The 21,976-nt window shown below is 35.1% G+C and overlaps 1 protein-coding gene and 1 long non-coding RNA gene across 5 annotated transcripts in view; both read right to left on the bottom strand.

The window, feature by feature from the left end:
• Positions 1-667: 667 nt before the first annotated feature.
• LOC138693025 (uncharacterized) lies at positions 668-2,615 on the bottom strand. The gene is made up of 4 exons (XR_011330212.1): positions 2,501-2,615; positions 2,308-2,349; positions 2,040-2,084; positions 668-1,640 (listed from the first exon to the last, which is right to left on the bottom strand). It is a non-coding gene; the product is annotated as an uncharacterized lncRNA (long non-coding RNA).
• Positions 2,616-12,063: 9,448 nt separating this feature from the next.
• LOC138693421 (zinc finger protein 664-like) overlaps positions 12,064-21,976 on the bottom strand; it is a 32,158-nt gene continuing 22,245 nt past the window's right edge. For 2 of the 4 annotated variants that reach the window (XM_069817368.1, XM_069817367.1), the window contains 2 exons: positions 20,508-20,590; positions 12,065-13,548 (listed from right to left, as the gene is read on the bottom strand). In XM_069817368.1, coding sequence (XP_069673469.1) covers positions 12,828-13,548; positions 20,508-20,590 — 804 coding nt within the window. In that variant the 3' untranslated portion in view covers positions 12,065-12,827. Of the gene's footprint in view, positions 13,549-20,507; positions 20,591-21,976 lie in introns of all 4 variants that reach the window. The other 2 variants (XM_069817366.1, XM_069817369.1) reach the window with 2 other exon arrangements.

The following is a 21,976-nucleotide window of genomic DNA, read 5'->3' as shown; positions in this document are numbered from 1 at the left end:
TATCAGTGAAGCGAGGTGAGTCAGTGAATTTATGGTTTTACAGTGCAGTGAATAGTTCCGATCAGTGATAATTTATAGCGTCAATGAAATGTGTTCTATAGTGTCAGTGAAATGTGTACTAAAGTGTCAGAGAAATGCGTCATAATGCCACTACAGTGAGTGAGATGAGAATAAAGTGAAAGACTATTGAAACTTATGTAGGGCCAGTACATGATGATGTAGGTTGTAATGTAAAATTAGGTGTTTTATTTATGTTTTATTATTATTGTGTTAAATTATATTGTGTATTCTTATTGTATTGTGTATAAAATTGTAGGCCTATTGTGTTGTATAATTGTATTGTGTATTGTAAATATTGCTTATCATTTCTTTATTGTGTATTGTTTATATTGTGTATACCACTGCCACCGGGTGCATGCCCACTTGCAGTGTAAATAAATACATACATACATACATGAAACTTGCCTATAATGGTAATTAAGACGCTCGTATAAAAATTATGAAACTCGCTTTCGCTCGTTTCATAAACAAACAAACTCGTGTCTTAATTACTATCATTATAGGCTCGTTGCATAATGTACTATAATGTAATCGCAATAAAATAAAACATTATCAGTAAATACGTAGTTAGTAAAGTGAACTGATCACTGCAGTTATATACAAATAATAAAAGTAACTGATTCCTCTCACAAGTTCGGCTGTAATGAGCGTAAAATATCAATTACTAAATCTCAATTGTTTAGGCAGTATGTGTTAACACACAGCTTTACACTTACATGAAAGAACTGCAACTGTTGAGTTGGTCATCTTCCCTACGTAGAAGATGATTCAAGTCTAACTAAAAAAGTCAGTAAAATTCTCTAAGTTCAAAAATATAAAGCTATCTACACTTTGGTACAAAGTGCTGGAGAACTTGGGCGTCTATAGCCTCAGCCTAACTACTCCTGGCGTCTATGCAAGTGATAAGCTTCTAGTCGTCGTCTTCAGCAGAATGGTCGAACTGAACCCAAGCCATTGTTTATATACGAATATCAAACAAAAGGTGACGCCAAAAAGGGCAATATCCATTGGCTCTCATGGCCAGAATTGTAATGAGGAGTCAGCTTCTAATTGGTTCATACAATTTGCAAAATCACGTAAAGTCGAAACGTGTATCCATATCAGGTTAGGTTACATACTGATAAACAGGATGAGCTTGTGGGATCTGTGGTCATTTAGAATTACAGAAATATCCATCAGTTCCCATCTTGTCATAGCCACATTGTCGTACCTTGTCCTGTGACAGTTATAATACATTATGTTAACATTTCTGCCTTACACATAGGGTTTTGGTAATCAAATACTAAAGTCAAACATTGTCTGGTCCTAATTTTCATAACAAACAATGAAATATTCATAGTGATTTAGCACCTGACGTGACATTGGCAATGATCATCTAAGCCTTGATAGAGCAATGGCACAACAAGGTTACTTCACATATTTTGGTGGTCATCTCATCCTTGCTGGTGCAATAGTACAACAAGGTTAACTATTACGTCAAGCTATACAGCGTGTTTAAGCTAAGCAAGCTGGGCATCACAGTTGAATGTGCTTACATTTTCGCGATGAATTGCTGGGTCAAACGGTTGCTGCAACACAATCTAAATTAACAAAAAAGAAATATTAAACCAATGGCTGCTATTACAATATTATTGGACATGAACTTGCGTTTTAAAAATGAATTAAACCATATATAAAACATAATATACCATAATTTGAATACATATAAAATAAAACAAAAGTAATATATAAAACATATCCCACAAAAAAAAACATAAAAACAAAAGAAATATTAATCCTATGGCTCCTATTACACTATTAACTATTACTGAACATGAACTTGTGTTGAAAAATGAAATAAGCCATACATAAACATAATATAATTTGAATAGATATAAAATAAAACAAACATAATATATCAAATATAACATTCGAAAAAAAAAACATAACAAGTATATATAGTAAACATGAAATAAAAATATATAGTTAAATGTGCTTACATTTTCGTGATGAAGTGCTGGCTCATGTGGTTGCTGCAACATCATCTAAATTAAAATAAAAGAAATATTAATCCAATGGCTCCTATTACGCTATTAATGTACATGAACTTGTGTTTTCAAAATGAATTAAGCCATACATAAACGTAACATAATTGCAATAGATATAAAATTAAACAAAAGAATATACAAAACATACAATTCGAAAAAAACATAAAAAAAAACAAATATAGAAAATATTAAATAAAAATATACAGTTAAATGTGCTTACATTTTCATGATGAAGTGCTGGCTCATGTGGTTGCTGCATCATCTAAATTAAAAAAGAAAAGAAATATTAATCCAATGGCTGCTATTGCAATATTACTGTACATGAACATGTGTTTTTTAAATGAATTAAGCCATACATAAAAATAATATAATTTCAATAGATATAAAATAAAACAAGAATAATATATAAATACCGTATATATAGTTAAACGTGCTTATATTTTCGCGATGAAGTGCTGGCTGAAGCTGGTGCTGCAACATCATCTAAATTAACAAAACAGAAATGTTGAACCAATGGCTACTATTACAATATTATTGTACATGAACTTGTGTTTTAAAAATGAATTAAGCCAAACATAAAACGTAATACACCGTAATTTCAATAGATATAAAATAAAGAAAAATAATATACAAAATATATAATTCGAAAGAAAAACAGAAAAACAAAAGAAATATTAATCCAATGGCTGCTATTACACTATTAATGTACATGAACTTGTGTTTAAAATGAATTAAGCCATAAATAAATCATAATATATTTTCAATAGATATAAAATAAAACAAAAATAAAATATAAAATATACCATTCGAAAAAATATATATAAATACAGTAAATATGAAATAAAACAAAAGTACATATATAATATAAATGAATAATAGTTAAGTGTGCTTATATTTTCGTGATGAAGTGTTGTCAGATATACTTGACACGTCTCAGCGCACTTATATATCGCTACTGCTGGTTCCCACAGATTAGGGTTCACATATGTTATTATATGGAGACAACTAACACACCTCTCTATATGATAGGCGTCACAATGCTGCCTGAAATTCATTGTTATGAATAAGGTTGCATTCATTGTGAAATTCCTTATATCCTAGCGTGGGGTAGACCACATACATGTCTTGTTATTGCTGTATTTTTGCATGCCTCACAAACACATATCACGTTGCAGTTTAAGTCAGAGTTTGGTTTTTTAACTAATCATTCTTCCGCTGGATTTGCACCTGATGCATCTTCTTATCCCAACCAGTGTCTAAACTTGTTCAATGTCAATTATTCTACACCACAATAATTCTCCCATTACACTATTACTCAGTAATTGCGTCTTCGAACAATCGCCGGATGTGATTTAGCAAGCGTGCTCCTGGTTGAGTGTTAGAGATCCTGGTTGAGTGTTAGAGAAGGCCGTATGGCCTTAACTCTGCCAGGTTAAATAAATCATTATTATTATTATTATTTGCACACATAGCAGAGAGCGATTATGCACCTGTAATTACATTACATGACAGTCACATCATCATTGAGCAGGTGGGCTTTTTAACATTCACATCTCAATTTCAAATATACAAACACGTCTGAACTTGTGTATTTCAACCCCCCCCCCCACCAACAATTAACTATACAAACTTGTATGAACATGTGTAATTCAAATTATTACGTCACGCTCAACTTCAATTACATACCTGCACTTGTGCATTTCAAATTTATGACATCACACATTAACCTGGCACTCTTAGATGCCCCTTTATGATGTCATTCTATAAGTTACGTCCCTTTATGACGTAACACTTTAAGCGACACCCCCTTCATGACGTCATACTGGGGAGCCTGTCATTCCCTATGAACGTGTGTAATACAAATTATTACGTCACGCCCCAAATTCAATTACATACATGGACTTGTGCATGACGTCACACTTTAACCTTGCACACTTAGATGCCTCTTAATGATGTCACACTTTAAGTTACGCCACTATGAACTTGCGTATTTCAAATTATTATCCCCTCCCCCCTTTCCAACCTCAATTACATACCTGCAATACATTTCAAATTTATGACATCACATTTTAACTTTGCACTTTCAGATGCCCCTTTATGACGTTAGACTTTAAGTTACACCCTTTTTGCCGTACCACTTTAAGGCACAACCCTTTCTAACGTCATACATTGGCCACGCCCACTTGTGACGTCACTTGATAGTCCCAATTCTGACATCAATTGCCACGCTCACCTATGACATCACATGAGGATCCATGGCAGCCATGGGACCCAGTCACTTCCCATCATTTGTATTCTACTATTGGCCACTGTCATCTGACACATGGCCATCTCCTACGCGGCGAGCCTCGGCCGGAGTGTGATATGTGCTGTCTTCCACTTACTGTGGAACATTTTTTATTGCATTGAAGAAAATATGACCGTGTCCGCAGGCATTATGGAATTCGGCCGACATTACGTGACGCTATTGGAAATGATTTTATTTGTACAAATGCAGTTCTGAGATTTTTATTGAATACAAGACTGAATAAGGTGATTTAGTTTCTTATTGACACGTTTTTCTTATCCAACGGATCCTCTACTTCTGGAGGTTACATTTCTTGTTTTATATTTGATTTTACATCGTTTACATTTCGGAATTTATACCTCGGAATATTTTATAAAAAATGTATTGCTTTTGAAATGAGATACACAATTTATCTCTGGTGGTCTTAGTTTTATTATTCTAATTGTTCGTTTTGAATACCACCTAGGGTCGTAGAACCGCTCACTTTTATGATTCAGTACAAATCACCTTGTGTATACTGCATTTATGCGCCTCGTTTTACCATGACAACACATTTTAGTTCGTTTAGCACTCTGATTGTTATGTTATTTATGTTTTTCTTTTATTAAAAATTTTAGATAAGGGCGCAAATAGCCATATTAGCTGACGCGCCCTTTTTAAACTCTACTATTACTACTATTAAAAAACTATAGACGAATACTCGTGTGTTACTGGTTGACGTGGCATGTCATATCGCCATATCAACACAAAAATTGCGCAGTTTACTTTTTGCCGAGTATGAGCTACGTTTACTGCTCGTATAGCATATTATTATCTCATAAATATGTATACCTCAGTGTAAGTTTTTAAAAACATATAAGAACTTTGTTAAAAAAATATATAAATATTAGAGTGGAATACAGGTTTCTTACTGCTTGACGTGGCATGTATTATCGCCACATAAACACAAAAATTCGACAATTTATTTGTTTCCCAGTATCAGCTACGTTTACTGCAGAAATGGCATATTATTATCTGATACATAAGAATACCTTAGTGTAAATTTGTAGAACCAAGCACTTTGATATAAAAATAAAAAACTAGAATGGGATACTTGCGTGTTACTGGTTGACGTGGCATGACAAATGGGCAAATCAACGCAAGAATTGCGCAGTTTATTGGTTGTCGAATATCTGCTAAGTTTACTGCAGAAATGGCATATTATTATCTGATACATAAGAATATCTTAGTGTAAATTTCTAGAATCAAGCAAGCACTTTGGTATAAAAATAAAAAAACTAGAATGGGATACTCGCGTGTTACTGGTTGACGTGGGATGTCAAATCGGCAAATCAACGCAAGAATTGCGCAGTTTATTTGTTACCGAATATCAGCTATGGTTGCTGCTCCTATGGCATATTTTCTGGCCATACTAACTAAACAGAACATAATCTCAAGCATACAGTGGGTGGTTAAATTATTAGGGACACTTGGTAAAAGTAGGAATTTCATCTTCAAATTCACATAAAACACACGCGTCCTGTCACAAGGCAAATAAGGGGATCAAATTCCTGTCTGACAACAAAATTAGGGTTCTGGATTGGTCTGGTAACTCTCCGGACCTTAATTCGATTGAAAATATTTGGGAGCTAATGAAGAGGCAAGTTCATTCAGAAATTACTACAAATAAGCAATCTTTAATAGAAAAACTTATTAATGTGTGGCATCACGGCCAAGAAATTAAAAACAATTGTATCCAATGCGTTTCTAGTATGCCAAAGAGAGTTAAAACTGTAATTTCTGCAAAGGGATGTGTGACAAAATATTAGTTTTCTTGTTTATTTCATTCCATATTCATTATTACACAATCAAATATGTAATAATATTGTTTATAAAACACTATTTAGAGTAATAAAGCTTTTCCAGTTGAGATAATCCAAATTACTTGTGTTTTATGTGAATTTGAAGATGAAATTCCTACTTTTACCAAGTGTCCCTAATAATTTGATCACCTACTGTAATGCATTTTAAGGTAAGTACAATTTTCATTTAGTCAAATGAAATAGAACTAACACAGAAACAAATAAGTGTCGTAGATCTTTCCTGAGTTTACTCCACATCGCTACCTTCTTTGCTATAATCCAATCAATTATTGCATGTAATGCTGCAGTGTTTTCTGCAACCGTATTTTCCACAATCGTTGGATTCCAGTTGTGTTCTGTGGCTTTTCGTCTATTCACATGTGACAAATGGCTCTCTGGCGAGCTCGTCACCTTTGGCAGGAAGGATTTTCATTGAGTTAGTAGATTTAGATTTCTTAGAGATAGCTTTATTTGTCCAGGGGGAAAGGAACAAGCTACCCTCTTCCATTATCTCTTCGACTAGTAGCCTCATAAATGGTTCTTGATATCACTTGTGAGGTTCAGACTTGTCTTCGGACAGTTGACTAAACAACAATATCTCATCACCTTTTCCAATGAAGAATTTCAAATCCTCGAAATCATCAATGTAGTCGTCTTCACCAGAATCCAAGTCAATTTCAGTCTCTCTGCTATGATCCTCCTCTGCAATTGCTGAGACTCAAACTCAATATCATCTGGATTGTTAACTGGTTCTTCCTGTTCGCTTTTCTTATCTAATTTTTGAAGGCTTCATAAATGTGATGAGAATTGTGGAATCTCGTCCTAGAGAAAGGAATGGATAAATGATCACTAGTGTTTTGTGTGATAAAAATGTCGAATCTTAGTAGAAAATGTTAATTAGTAAATTTAAAGGTAATTAATGAAAAAATAACAACAAAAATTCCTGCATATATCCAAAGCAACAACAATAAACACCAGCATAAACGTAATATGCTCACTATAATAACAGTGGTGGAGTTAATGCAAGAGATATGAAAATAATATCTAGTCGAAGCTTGTAAATTGGTGAAACGTACATAATTATTTACTAAATCCATGCGAAATACCAGCTGAAAGTAGTGAAATGTTTACTTACATTTTCCCTCAGAAGATCGACCAGTATTCACGTTTCTACTCGCAAGGCCACAGATAGCCGTCCACTCTTGTCACCTTGAACTTCACAACTGACCTGAGCCCGAATGACGTTGGATAGATGTTGGAATCGTCTCCCATCTATCGGGCAATATGTAACTAGAAAAAACTATCGTTTCCCGTTGCTCCAGCTTCCTTCGCTAAAGATTTGAGCACCTTTTTTCAAAAAGAGCGGCAGATAGCCGCCCACGCGAGCGGATGAAGGTTACGTTATCTAAAGTCACCTCAAAAAAGGCTCCATTTAACCCAGATCTGCCCAAAAATTAAATCCTCCATGTTTGTTCAAATCCAGTGTACCACGTAATAATATGCCATACGAACAGTAAACGTACCTGATATCTGGCATTAAATAAACTGTGCAATTCTTGCGATGATATGGCGATATGATATGTCACGTCAACCAGTAAAATACGAGTATTCCTTTCTAGTTTCTTATTTCTATAACAAAGTGCCTACTTGTTTTTACCAATTCACACTAAGGTATACTTATGCACGACGTAATAATATCCCATTTGAACAGTAAACGTTGCTGTTATTCGGCAAAAATTAAACTGTGCAATTCTTGCGCTGATATGGCGATATGACATGCCACGTCAACCAGTAACACATGAGTATTCCTTTCTATTATCTTATTTTTATACCAAAATACCTACTTGTGTTTACAAACTCAGACAAAGGTATACTCATTTACGACGTAATAATATGCCATACTAGCAGTAAACGTAGCTGATATTCGGCAACAAATAATCTGCGCAATTTGTGTGTTGATGTGGCGAAATAACCTGCCACTTCAACCAGCAACACACGAGTATTCCTTTATAGTTCCTCATTTTTATAACAAAGGACCTGTTTGTTTTGCACAAATTTACAGTATGCTAACATATATACGACGTAATAATATGTCATAAGAGTAGTAAACGTAGTTGATATTCCGCAACAATAAATAGCGCATTTTTTGCGTTAATAGGACGATAATAAATGCGACGTCAACCAGTAACACGCGAGTATTCCTTTCTAGTTTTATTTATTTTTATAGAAAGTGCCCACTTGTTTTTACAAATTGACACTAAGGTATACTTATGTTCGACGTAATAATATGCCATTTGAGCAGTGAACGTAGGTGATATTCGCGCAACAAAAAAGACTGCGCAATTTTTGTGTTGATATGGCAATATGAAATGCCACGTCAACCAATAACACACAAGTATTGGAGGTGGTGGTCGTGGTTGCGGCAGCAGCAGCAGTAGCAGTAGTAGTAGTAGTAGTAGTAGTAGTAGTAGTAGTAGTAGTAGTAGTAGTAGTAGCGTTTGAAAACGGCGAGAAGATGCAAATGAATGAAAACGTTCTTGTCCATAGTAAGTTGGCATTTCAAGAAAGTTTAATTTTGCTTTCACCTGAATGTCATAAATAGCGTTTGAACCCTTTTCCTGGTAGTCACACGATATGCTCTCAATTTCGATGAAAGGAAAGCACAAAATTCTTTGCCTTCACATTGTTCAACAATGATCTTTAACCGCCCAAAAGCCACAGGTGTAGCTCAGGCGGCACGTTTGCCTGCTGGTGCGGAGTTGCGCTCAACCATGGGTTCGATTCCCGCTCGGACTGATTACCAGATTGTGTTTTTTCGAGATTTTCCTCAACTGTAAGACGAATGTCAGATAATATAGCGAATCCTCGGCCTCATCTCGTCAAATGCCAACTCGCATCACATATTCCATCGAAGCTAAATAACCTAGTGGTTAATAGAGCGTCGTAAAAATAACAAATTAAAAAAATTAAAGACCCAGCAGCGGCTTGCATAATTCTGTACTATCATCCTGCTTTTTCACTCGTTTTCGAGCTCTGTCTCATCTTACATGTTCACTGGCACGTTCCGTTGTTTTCATTATAACAATCAATATCACCAGGATTCCACAAGACTGGACATAATTTTTGAGGTTCAATCTACTTCAGACCACTCCATGCTTGAGATGTGCACGCTTCACGAGACAAACGACAACGAACCCGTCCACACTGCGGCAACGAATCCCTTTGTGTTCGCGAAAATAATCGATAGGGAACAGATCGCTACGCGGCATTAAGGTACGGTTTGTTTGAGAAGTGGTTTCTTTATTGACGCACATCGCTGTAGATTCTCATTTGTTTATTCCTTCATCTACTACATATGGTCAAGTAAATTAATGTAGGCCACGGACATAACCTAAAAATTATAATGAATAAATCCAAGATAATGAAGTTGCTATTTATTCTAGAAGAGGGAGATGACGATATCAAAATCTCGCATGCGTATTATAAAAGGAACAAGCTACGGACTAATGAAATATTCAGGAACAGGTTTACAGAATTCTGTTTTAACACATTGATAATGAGACATCTTTATAAAAACGCTACAAAATATAAGGAATATTTCAGACTCTCACCTGACCAGTTTGATTATGTTTTGAGTTTAATTGAAAATGACAATGTTAAATTACCTACAAATTTTGTGAAGACCCCCGTAACTCCAGTTGAAAGATTGGCAGTAACTCAGGTTATGAACTGATTATTATTATTATTATTATTATTATTATTATTATTATTATTATTATTATACTGTATTATATTACATGGTGTATTCCAAACAATAATTAAAAAAAAAAAAAAAAAAAAATTGGCTAAACTAGCGCTGAGGTAGTTCCCTTCGTAATCCGCTTATACACTTTACATGTACGAACATGTGATAGGTTAGGTTTGGTTCGTTTGGGCTTTTATTATGCCTTATATATACGATCAACTACATCTCTACAAAAAAAAAAACGCTATATTTCTGAATACCGCGTAAGTACATAGGTAGGCCTAGTCACAGAAAACTTACAGAAGAGAGAATTTCTCTGGGGCTCGGGCGTGATAAAAATGTAATATGTAATGTAAGGGTTTATTGTTTAATTTGTTTATTAATTCACAAGCTCATATTAAAAAGAGCATTATGTTGCGACACATATTCAATAATAATTTCGTCTTCAGACCGCGAAAAATTACAAAAGTCTTGATTTGTTTTGCAGCCAAAACGTACAGACGTGGTTAACGTGTACAGATTAGATATTCGATATTACCTTGTCTAAATATCGATTATTGAACACGAATGCGGCGATGTGCGTCGTGAATTTGCTTCAGAAGCAACCTCCAGCGATCTGCGTCGCGTCCAACGAACTGCGCTGGCGATCTTCGCTGTAAAGAAACCGTGCCCATTCATTTCAACTGCAAGCAACTCCGGCGACAATCGCTGGCGATGATCGCCGTAAACAAACCATACCTTAAAGGTCTGCGCGTCGTTGCCGCAGCGCGTGCTTGAGCTTGAATCGTGTACACAAGAGCGAACGAAGTTCCGAATTCTATTCGACCCTTGTTCCATTACAGCCGCGGCGCGCCAGTGTATACTCTTGAAGGAAGAAGATATACGAACCCCTAAATGTATGTGAATGGATGTGCTTGGATAAAAAAAATGTAGACACGGAAATGAAAATATGTGAGCATAAAAATTGGGTAAGAAATCAAAGAAGGCACAGAAACTACTCTAAAAGCTGAACCTCATGCCAGTTTGATGCTAGGGGGTAGTGAAGTTGAATATATGTATACCAGTACGGATCCTAATACGTCTTTGGACTATTTAAATACATCTTTGGAGCTCGTAGGAGAATCACCAATTAAAAATTAAAAAGAGAGAGAAAATGAAATTTAAGAGTTGGCTCTTACGCTAAAACTTGAATTGAAGTTAAAATGACTAGTGACAAAACTCTAAATTGCATCCCGAATTGTAGAGGGGAGAAATTTCACCAGGTATGCAAGAAGAATCATAAATTATAACAGAGATAAAACAAAGTTTTCACAATCGTCAAGTTGAAGCGAGACAATGACAATTCCGTCCGTCTTACTGGTAGCTGGACCATAACAGAATACAACCTGAGTTCTCAATTAGTGAATGTACGGCCAGAGCTGCAAAGAATTTAGTCGAGGAAAAATTTATCTACGTCAAAAACCAAGCCAGGAAGGACTTTTAGATGCAATTACAAACAGAAAACTGTGAAGTTAGTGATCATGTGATTAAAAGTGAACAATTTGATGCTGGCAGTAAAGACGGTGGTTCTGAAAATAACAATGGTTTAGATTAAAACAAAGTCAGTAATAACAAGTTTCTGGGTTCTAGAAAGTGATTCTTCTTTTCCGTTCAAATTTCTAATCGAATCTAAGACCTTCCTCTAATGAAATTAAAAACATTTGCCTCTTAATGCATTAAGTAACGACAACGGCTTTGTTCAAGATATTTGAAGCATTCTTATGTCCCTAATAACTGTTTTCAAATTGGGGTGTTCTGAACACACGACACCTACCGACCTAATTAAAGGTTACGGGAGCTGTTATTTCTGCTAATTGAGAGGAAAAGTTCATATGGAAATTTACCATTACTAAAAATCGACGAAGATCTGTGACGTTAACAGGACTTTTCATTTTTACAATGGCTGAAATTTTATCAGGGTGGGCATTAATTCCCTCTATTCCAATAATGTGCCCCAAAAATTTAACTCTGTAAATCGCAGTCACATTTTCCCTTATTCATTGTAACATTTTCCTCTTCCAAGCGACTTAAAACTTGATGAAGTCTATTGTTATGCTAATATAGAATATTTCCATAAATTAGAGTGTGATCTAATAATGTGACAACAACCTGATATCCCTCAAGTATTTCTGATATTCTTCTGGTGCATTTCTAATACCCATTGGTAACCATTTACTGTCAATTCGTGTGATTTATTACTTACAGGAATCTGATAATACCCTGATTAACAATCGATTTTACAAAGATATTTTGCCCTTCTGAGTATGAAAAGAATTTCGTCAACTGTTGGTAAAATTTATTTTTCTCTTTTCATAAAACGGTTTATATCTATATAGTCAACACAAATTCTAACATATCCAGTGGATTTAGGCACTACCACCATTCCGGTAACAAATTCTTGATTTTTTTTTAATTTCTACAATTATATCTTTCTTTATTATTCCATCTAGCCCCTTTTCAACTTCGTCTCTGAGCAGAAAAGGAATACGTTTTGGGGAATTAATGGCATGCGATTCCATGCATGACCTTCATTTTCCCTATGCCATCAAATAATTTTGGATATCTAATCAATGATCGATCCTGCTTCTACCAAATGCCCAATTTGTTTTAAAGAATGATATTTTTTCAAGAGCTGGCCTTCCTAACAAAGGTTCCTGTCTTCCTGCAATCACAAAAATATCTTCAAAAATTAGTTTTATCTCCATACTTCGTTTCAGGAGAAAATTTCCCTACGTAATAACTCCAATATGCATACAAACTTCCGCACTCCTTCCATTCCAGTGACTTCTCGTGTGTACGAGAGAAATCATAACACATACAGTATATGGCTAGTGTGTATGCTTTTTACGTTGACTCAAGTCTGTGAAGGATTTCCCACAGTCATAGCACTTATATGGCTTTTCGCCTGTGTGAACACTCATATGTCTTTTAAGATCACTAGAGCGCGTGTACCTTTTCCCACAGTCATGACACTTATATGGTTTTTCGCCAGTATGTCCGCGTTTATGCGTTTTAAGTGTACTCGAATCCCTGAAAGTTTTCCCACAGTCATGGCACTTATATGGCTTTTCGCCTGTGTGTAAACGTGTATGTCTTATGAGATGACTAGAGTTTGCATAGCTTTTGCCACAGTCGTTACACTTGAATGGCTGTTCGCCTGTATGCAAGCGTGAATGCTCTTTAAGTTGGGTAGCGTACGCATAGCTTTTGCCACAATCAACACACTTATATGGCTTCTCGCCTGTATGTACGCGTGAATGCTTTTTGAGTTGGCTAATGTAGGCATAGTTTTTCCCACAGTCATTGCATTCGTAAGGCAACTTGCCAGTGTGTATGCGTACGTGCCTCCTGAGGTTTGACGAATGTGTGTAACCCTTCTCACATACGTGACACTTGAATGGCTTCCCGTCGGTATGCATGGTAGCATACTTTCCAAGATCTAGGCAATGCGAAAAAGACTGTTGAGAAATATCACAACTGAACGGCTTCTTATGTTGTAAAATTGTGTCGCTGTAAGCTGGCACTTCAGTGTCACGGGTAAGTGTAATGCTGTGAAGAAAATCTACATTTAGAAAGAGCAATAATGACTAAAACACAATAAATAAACATCAACACTATCTTTAAAAAGTAAACATATATATAATGTTGATTAGTTGGCAAGGTTCAAGGAAAATTGTCGAAGTATATTAAAACTCCATTTAAAATTCATGATTTCTTTAACATTTCGATCAATTCTTATATCATTATCGCAGCAGTTTAGACAACTGTAGATGCAAGCATGATCGAAGATGTTTTTATCCACACATTCTTATGATACCCACTAACATGCGTTTCGATTTTAAGTAACAGCAATTTCAGGGTGACTAGCATTCAACTACACTACAACTTCAACTACACTTGAGTTCTAAGGGCTTGAAACAACAGTAAATTGTTTTCGTCTCATTGCAGGGCTCTATGACATGAGACATCTTATATATAAAAGTCAATGTGGCTATGTATGTATATAAGTATGTATGTTTGTACTCTATACAAATCTATATGCTTTGACCGATATTTGCCAAAGTTTGCACATTTAACCTTCATAACCAGGAGAAGAACATAGGCTCCATTAAAATTCTGCAAAGGACGTTAAATTAATAAAAAAAATAAAAAATAAAATTATAGACGATCAAACATTCATGTATTATATTAAAATGCAATTTTCTGCTGTCAATTGTTCTTTATTATTGTCTGTTATATTCAATATCGACTTTCACGAGGCCATGGAAATTATAACACGAAATTAAATAACATTGTTGATACACATCACAAAGGCTAAAACTAGATAATTCATGCAATAAATATCTTTACTCAGCCCAGGAAAGTATTATGAATTTCTCAATGCAGTTGTACATAGTGAGCAGACTGTGTTTTATCCAACTGAATTCTTGAATTCTTTGAAACCACAAGGATTGCTACCATATAATTTAATACTTAATATTGAATCACCAATAGTACTATTGTGAAATATTCACCCACCAAAATTATGCAATGAAACAAGAATTGGTGTGAAAAAAATCATTCAGAACGTAGTAATAGAAGTGACAATATTAACTGGCAAAACGAAAGATGTTTTTATCCACACATTCTTATGATACCCACTAACATGCGTTTCGATTTTAAGTAACAGCAATTTCAGTGCGACTAGCATTTGTAATGGACATATTAAAATTAAGCTCAAGGACAGTCGCTCAAAGTTGCAGACATTAACTTAAAAACTCCGTGTTTTTCACATTCTCAACTATATATTATACAATGACGTAGGAAAAAAAAGATTTTACACACATCAAAAAGAAATCGAATGCTAATGTAGTATGTGAATGTACGTAAGCTGACTGAAAATAACACTGTCAGGTCAGATAATAAAAATAAAAATAATATCATACGTCTCTCAAAATATTGTTGTTAATGTCCGAAAATGTGTTACTGCGAAATTCTAACTGTATAATCACGTTGCCAATGTAGTATGTTATGGTTGTGAAAATTATCTCTAATTTCTAAAAAAATCTGGTATACGTCTCTCATAATATTAGTCTCTATGTTAAAAAAGAATTATTGCGAGTTTATAATGTATCTGTATTCTGTGTATGAAATAAGAATTAATGTAGGCCTAATATGTTCTGAATTTGTGAGATATAGTTTCTCAAGTCATATTAAAAAAAATAGGCATGCAGCAGTCAAGGAGTAAAAAATCTTACAATATAAATTAAATGCTATATATGTATATATTGATCCTTTGCTACGACCGAAAAGTCTAACAACCAGTTTAATTAAAAAAAAAAAAGAAGGAAAAAGAACAACTCAGGCAACGCTGGGTACTTTCAGCTAGTAGTTAATAAAATGCATGCAATATATTTCCTGTCTAAGCGACATTTCAAAATTAGTATAGGCTCGCAACAAAATTTCTCAAGATGACTTAGTCAAGGTGCATCCTATGGTTCTGATGTTCCAGTGTCAGCTGAACTCTCCTCCCTTGTAATGTCACTGGCGTACTATCTGAATTTTATTCATATATGCAAGAGCGCATATTTTAATGAATTTATGCCAATTTCAACAGCAGTTCTAGAGAACTGTTAACACTGACATATTTATATATGCATATATTATAACTAGAAGACCTCACTGTCCTCCATTTTCTCTATTATTGACTTAAAACGCAACCCAGCCACCGGGAGGCGGACAGTACTCTCAAGCTGTAACACTCAGCTGCATTGTGTGGTAATTGAACTACTAAGTGGCCTGGCATGCATTCTTTCTACCCCCGTATTTAATGTTACTTTATCTTCTGTGAAATTAATTGAATGGTATTTATTTCCTTACCTTAAGACAGTGGTCGTCAGCACTCGCTGAAATGGGTAAAGGGTAAGAGGAGCCATCCCGTGTGCCCCGTCGTGCAGCAGGAAAAGATAGAGAGCATACCCGCTAGCAGCTACGAATGCAGCATAGTGCAGTGTGTTCTCCGTGGGTAAGAGATGCTAGCCCCAGGGTGCTCTGTGCTGATGACCGCTGCCTTAAGACATAAGATGTTCAAAATGACCTCCACCAGCTTCAATACAACGCTCACGCTGGCGAAGATGATGCTGAAATACGCGATCCAATTCCTGCCTTGAAATGCTAGAGACCACATACCGAATATTTTCTAGAAGTTTCTCTAATGTATGAGGATTGTACACATATCAGTACACTTTATGTTTTAACATACCCCAAAGATAAAAGTCACATGGTGGTAAACAGCATGATAAATTTACAGTTAAACAGAGCACAGTTCACCAGACATGTTAAGTCAAAACTAAAACTGGGTCGCACCACACACCAGGGTTTTCCCACTTGAAATACTAGCGTATCTGCCCGCTTGCTTGCCTGCCGCTGCACAACATCGCTTGGTTTTCCTGCTATAGAGCATGGTCTATTGTTTGCCCGCCTGCCATGAACAGGGTTGCGTCTGAAGTTGAAGGCGCTCTATCTACATGATGACTACACATAGTCACTGATTACTAGGGAAAGGAAGTTTATGCATTTGCATATTTGTTTTCCATCGTTGTGTGAATATGCTGAAAGATTATCTACATGAACCACACATTTCTGAATACAAAAGTGCATATTTTGCGATTATTCATAAAAGCATCATATTTTAACATTTATGCAGGGAAACTGCATATTATGTATCTTTATTTGTCTTTCCCTCATTTTTAAAAGTGTGTAACCTCGTAAACACGACTTTTATGTTTATGAATTTTGTACGTAATGATGACGCCCTCACAGGGAGCCTGTCAAGTTGCGTCAGTTTCATATGGTCTGCTGGTGAGTCACTGTATGTATTCCACGTGCAGAGAAGGTCAACACATCACAGGCTCCCAGCAGCTTCCATTGTGGCTTTGCCTAGTTTTTGTGTGTATGGTAGAGTGATATAGTGTTAAGGGGGTATTAGTTTTTTGTTCTGGCTTTCTACACTGCTATTAAATCATTGCCAAAGTAAAATTAAGTAATTCAGGTAGACTTCAATCATTTGTAAATAAATTTCGCAACGAGTTCATTTCCATGGATAATGGAATTCTATTTTGTAAGGCATATGAGAAGGAAGTAGGCAGTGAAAAACGGTTTCAGAAATACACCAACAAGCTTGCATCAGATGAAAGCACTTTGCGCAAAACATATGTATCCCATGTTACAACAGTGTAATATAAAATATTCAGAATACTCTTAGGAACCAATTTGTGTGGGTTAGTTCAGTCCGGTGCAGTGGATTGGACTTTGGCATAGCTCAATGGTGAGAGCACTTGGTATGTAGAACCAAGGACCCGGGTTCGATCCCGGCGCTGGAGCGAATTTTTCTCTTCTAATATTAATTGTTACCAAAACAGATATATTCTGTAGGACCAAACACATAATAATCTTTAGTAAATAGCCCAAAAAACTGTATCAGACAATGAACTAGAAGGCAACCTTGTGTTCATATCAGCTCATTTTCACTGTATTCCCAAAGCTATCAGGTCGTTGGAAGCAACTGGAATTCCTTTACTGCAGTCTTTAGCAGACTTCGATAGAACAATATCCGGTTTAACATCAGTTCCAGGAAAACAGCAAATATTGTTTTCAAGAAGCTTGGCTATTATCATCTTAAAGAAATTTAAGATACTCTCCAAGGAAAAACACCCCAAAAACGAACAAAATTTTCTATAGAACAGCTCATAGCTTTCGTGCAAGCCACTCTTACTTCTTGTGAAATAGAACGAAGATTTTCGCGCTACAAAGCTAAGCTGAGAGACAACAGGCGAAGAATAACAACAGAAAACATACGTCACTGCTTAGTTGTGAATTGTAACAGCATAAATGGAGCATTCAGCAATGAGGCAAGCACTTCAAAATCTATAGACTAAACGTAAGTTACCTATACCTTATTATTCTGTTTAAAAAATCTCAGACTGATAATGGATATTTTGTAGCATATTTATCTATTTTTACGGCAGAAATGCATACATATTCTTCACGTTTCTAGGGCATAAACTTCCTTTCCCTGCTGATTACACAATACTCAACAGAGGACGGCAAGGTCTTCTAATTAGAATATATAGATATATACATAAGTGATCACTGTTTCATGGCTTGACTACAGTACCACTGACACAGCTTTTGGTATGGGTCATTGTCTTGATATGGTAAGAATTTCAAATGCAGTTATTTTTTGTTTCACCACAGATAATGGAAAGAAAGGGTGGCCTTATTTGTTGCTTGGAAAAATGTATCCTACATCAAAACAATCAACAGGCAAAAACTTTTATATTACGCAATGCATGAATATCATTATGTGAATAAAATGCTATAATATATAATGCCACATAATAAGCGCATTCCATTCCCAAATGAGATAAACAATAACAGAATTGACTGGAGAGTGTAGGCATCCTTTCACCCATTATGAAATACAAGTGTCATAATAGGACCGACAAGCAACTCTAACATCACAATGCACATATAAAAATACTGTAAATAAGAATATAATTTGAAAGCTAAAGGAAAGAACCGAAAATGTAGAAAAACCAATCAAATCACAAACAGCCCTGACCTAAAAAAAAACACACGCACGCACGCACGCACACACACACACACACGCACAAAAAAAATATCAATGTTATGCTCAGAGATATTCTAACAAACTACAAAATTACAATAACCCTTAACCAAACAGGTTTCTTTGGAGGTATGAAAAATAAGTTAGTATCTGTTTTTAGGAAAATTAATTTAAGTATAAGAAGTACTATGGCTGGAATGTGTTCATTACACAACAAGATAGTGTTTTATGGCGTTGTAGATTCATGGGAAAAATGATGCCAGTGGACTCTAAAGACGTCACTTTTACCGACGAAATGCGGGTAAATTCAAATCACAGTGTTCATAAAATATGGACCGATGGCACTAAATCCACGACTGAGCGGACGTCAACTAGGTAAGATTGTTGTGCCAACATTTGTCGAATGATATGAAAACAGTTTTCGACACTGCAGTTAAAGTAATAAACATCATAATGCTCGCCATTGGACGTGAACTTTTTTCTGTGCTTTGCGGCAAAATTCGTAGTGAACATAAGCACCTACTGCTTCACACAGAAGTGCACTGGCTTTCAAAGTGTAATGTCATTGTAAGACTTTTCGAGCTTAGGCAAGAAGTTTTACTATTTGTTAATGATTATAAGAATGAGTATGTGGCTTTGCTTTAAGATAACAATTGGCTGGTCACATTGGTTTATATGACAGACATATGTTCCAAATTAAATGAACTAAATTTTTCCCTTCATGGCCCAACTGTCACTGTGACTGAAGCTTATGATAAAGTCAAGTCATTTCAGAAAAACATCAATCCGTAGTTAGAGTACGTCAAAAGTAATAATTTTTCTGCCTTTCCATGTTAGATTATTTCCTAATTGAAAATGATTTTTCCTTGCTTTCTGATTCTATAATATCCCATCTATCTGCTCTTAATAATGAGATTGAAAGTTATTTGCCAGAAAGTTGCAGTGAATTGAATTTGATTCAACATCCATTCCTATATTTCGAAAGTTCAAACTTGTCAGTGAAATTAACACAACAGCTGTGTGATACTAGCTATGATTCTGATATTGAAACTAAATTTTTACACTCAGATATAACAACTTTCAGGATATCATTAAGGAGTGAATATACTGAACTTTCCAATGGAGTATTAAAGTTGCTCCTGCTGTTCGTAACATCATATCTTTGTGAAAACGGATTTTCTTCTTTAGTTCAAGTGAAAATGAAGTATAGAAATAGACTTGATACATGCTCTGATTCAAGACTTAAGTTAACTGCACTTGAAATCAACATACACCAGCTTATGCAAGCCCATCCATCACATTAGTTCGGTGAGTACAAAATATTTCAACAAACATTCAACATGTGCTCAGTTAAAATAATATATTTTTTTTATTTACATACAATCATACGGTATTTACTTTTTCACCAGTGATTACAGTGTACTAATTTAATTTATGAATCGCGTGAAGTTCAATATCCTTCAAGGGGAGTCACAGACCATTTGAGAACCATTGGTGTAGATGAAAACGATCACAAAAGGAGCTCCCACCTAAATATTGTATTTCTATTTTCTGATATTTAAAGATTATGTTATTTCTTAAAAATTATATGTGAGATCTGGATATGTTTATGCTTAACAAATAAGTGAAAGAAGAGCATATATGACTATGTCTTCTATTATACCTATAGCTCTCTATTGAGCAATGCCTTCATAACTTTCTTCTTCCGTGATACTTCTGGTCTACCTTATCAGTGTCACTCTGGTGCTTCCCATTCGTACATAGTTCTATGCCATATTTATCATTCATTCTTATGACAAACTAACCCATTCCATAACAGATTGGAAATTAACCTTATTAATGACAATTTTAATGAAGCAATGAAAGAATGACAGTGTGAAGACTAGCACACCACACTCACCTATTGCTCAGAATCTCATTTACCTCTGTCGTAACTTCCAGTTTCAGCTCGTCCTTTACTGTGTCCAAGTTACACAACTCTTCCTAAAAACATAAAGGGTGAATTGAACAGAAAAATGGCGCAAGTTTACACAAACACTGCACTGATTTCCATGCCACCAGCCTGTATTTAAATTCTACTGAGTCCGGTAGAAATTTTTGTAAAAGAAGATAGACCTTGGAGCATATATTTAAAGTTCTTATGTTCCTAATATCCTAAGATTTGATCGGGTATTTTAAAAATGATCTGTGAGCAAATATGTCAATATTTGATAACAAAATTGATTAAAATCGACCTCAGCTGCACAATGTCCAAGGGGTTTATTCTTTGATCAAAATGTTTAAGAAGAAAAAAATAATGATTTCCATTAAGCGTTATTTACTCATTTATATGAAATTTTTTGTAGTTATTTCTTAATATCACTCGCATCATATCATATCATATCATATCATATCATACCATATATCATATCATATCATATCATATCATATCATACCATATATCATATCATATCATATCATATATATCATATCATATCATATCATATCATATCTACCATGAAACATGATGCAAACAGAAGCCGGTATAACATTTCACGCAAATATAAACAGAATGAAACAAAAATATTGATAACCTTCAATAATTTGTAACTGTTAATAGTTTCATTTCCATTTCCCCACCACAGGTCATATCTCATAATTTGTTCCTCTATGTTGAGATTTTTATTACAACAAATTTCATACATAGATGAGTAAAGTTATTTCAAGATCGCATCAGGAGCTCTGGTTATTTGCTTTCCTTAACTCGTTAATAATTAACAGTTAACATATACATTTAAGATAAAACAGCTCCTTTAAGAGAACAACACGATTTAGAGTTGTAGAAGAATGAAAAATATAATAGCAACACTCACTTTCAGTCTTATTGTACAATACAACTTGGGCCTATGATATACCACAGACATGTTAAAAATCAAGAAAAAAGAAACAGTAAGCAGGGGGATGTTTTATAGAAAGTATTAATTTTCACACATATGGCAACACTTCATTAACGGCAATCATTACAAGAATGCAGACTACAGGAAGAACATGGTAGAATCAAAATGAAAATGTGTCTTTGAGCACTACAATTTCGACGTTTATTCTAAGAATATGTTCCTTAGAAAGTAAATTTGTAGGTTACTTATATCTTCCGCGAATCTCTGCAAAAAGAACTAAGGAAGAGACTAGTGAAGTGCTTTGTGTGCAGTGTGACATGGAGCAGAAACATGGACATTATGACGAATTGAAGACAAGCGAATAGAAGCATTTGAAATGTAGACATGGAGAAGAATGCAGCATGGAAAATGGACAGACAGAATAAGAAATGATGCTATGTTGGAAACAGTAGGTGAAGAAAGAATGATGCTGAAACTGATCAGGAAAAGAAAA

Source organism: Periplaneta americana, chromosome 17 (assembly GCF_040183065.1).
Source record: "Periplaneta americana isolate PAMFEO1 chromosome 17, P.americana_PAMFEO1_priV1, whole genome shotgun sequence".
Lineage (NCBI taxonomy): Eukaryota > Metazoa > Arthropoda > Insecta > Blattodea > Blattidae > Periplaneta > Periplaneta americana.
This window is presented reverse-complemented; position numbering and strand designations above follow the sequence as displayed.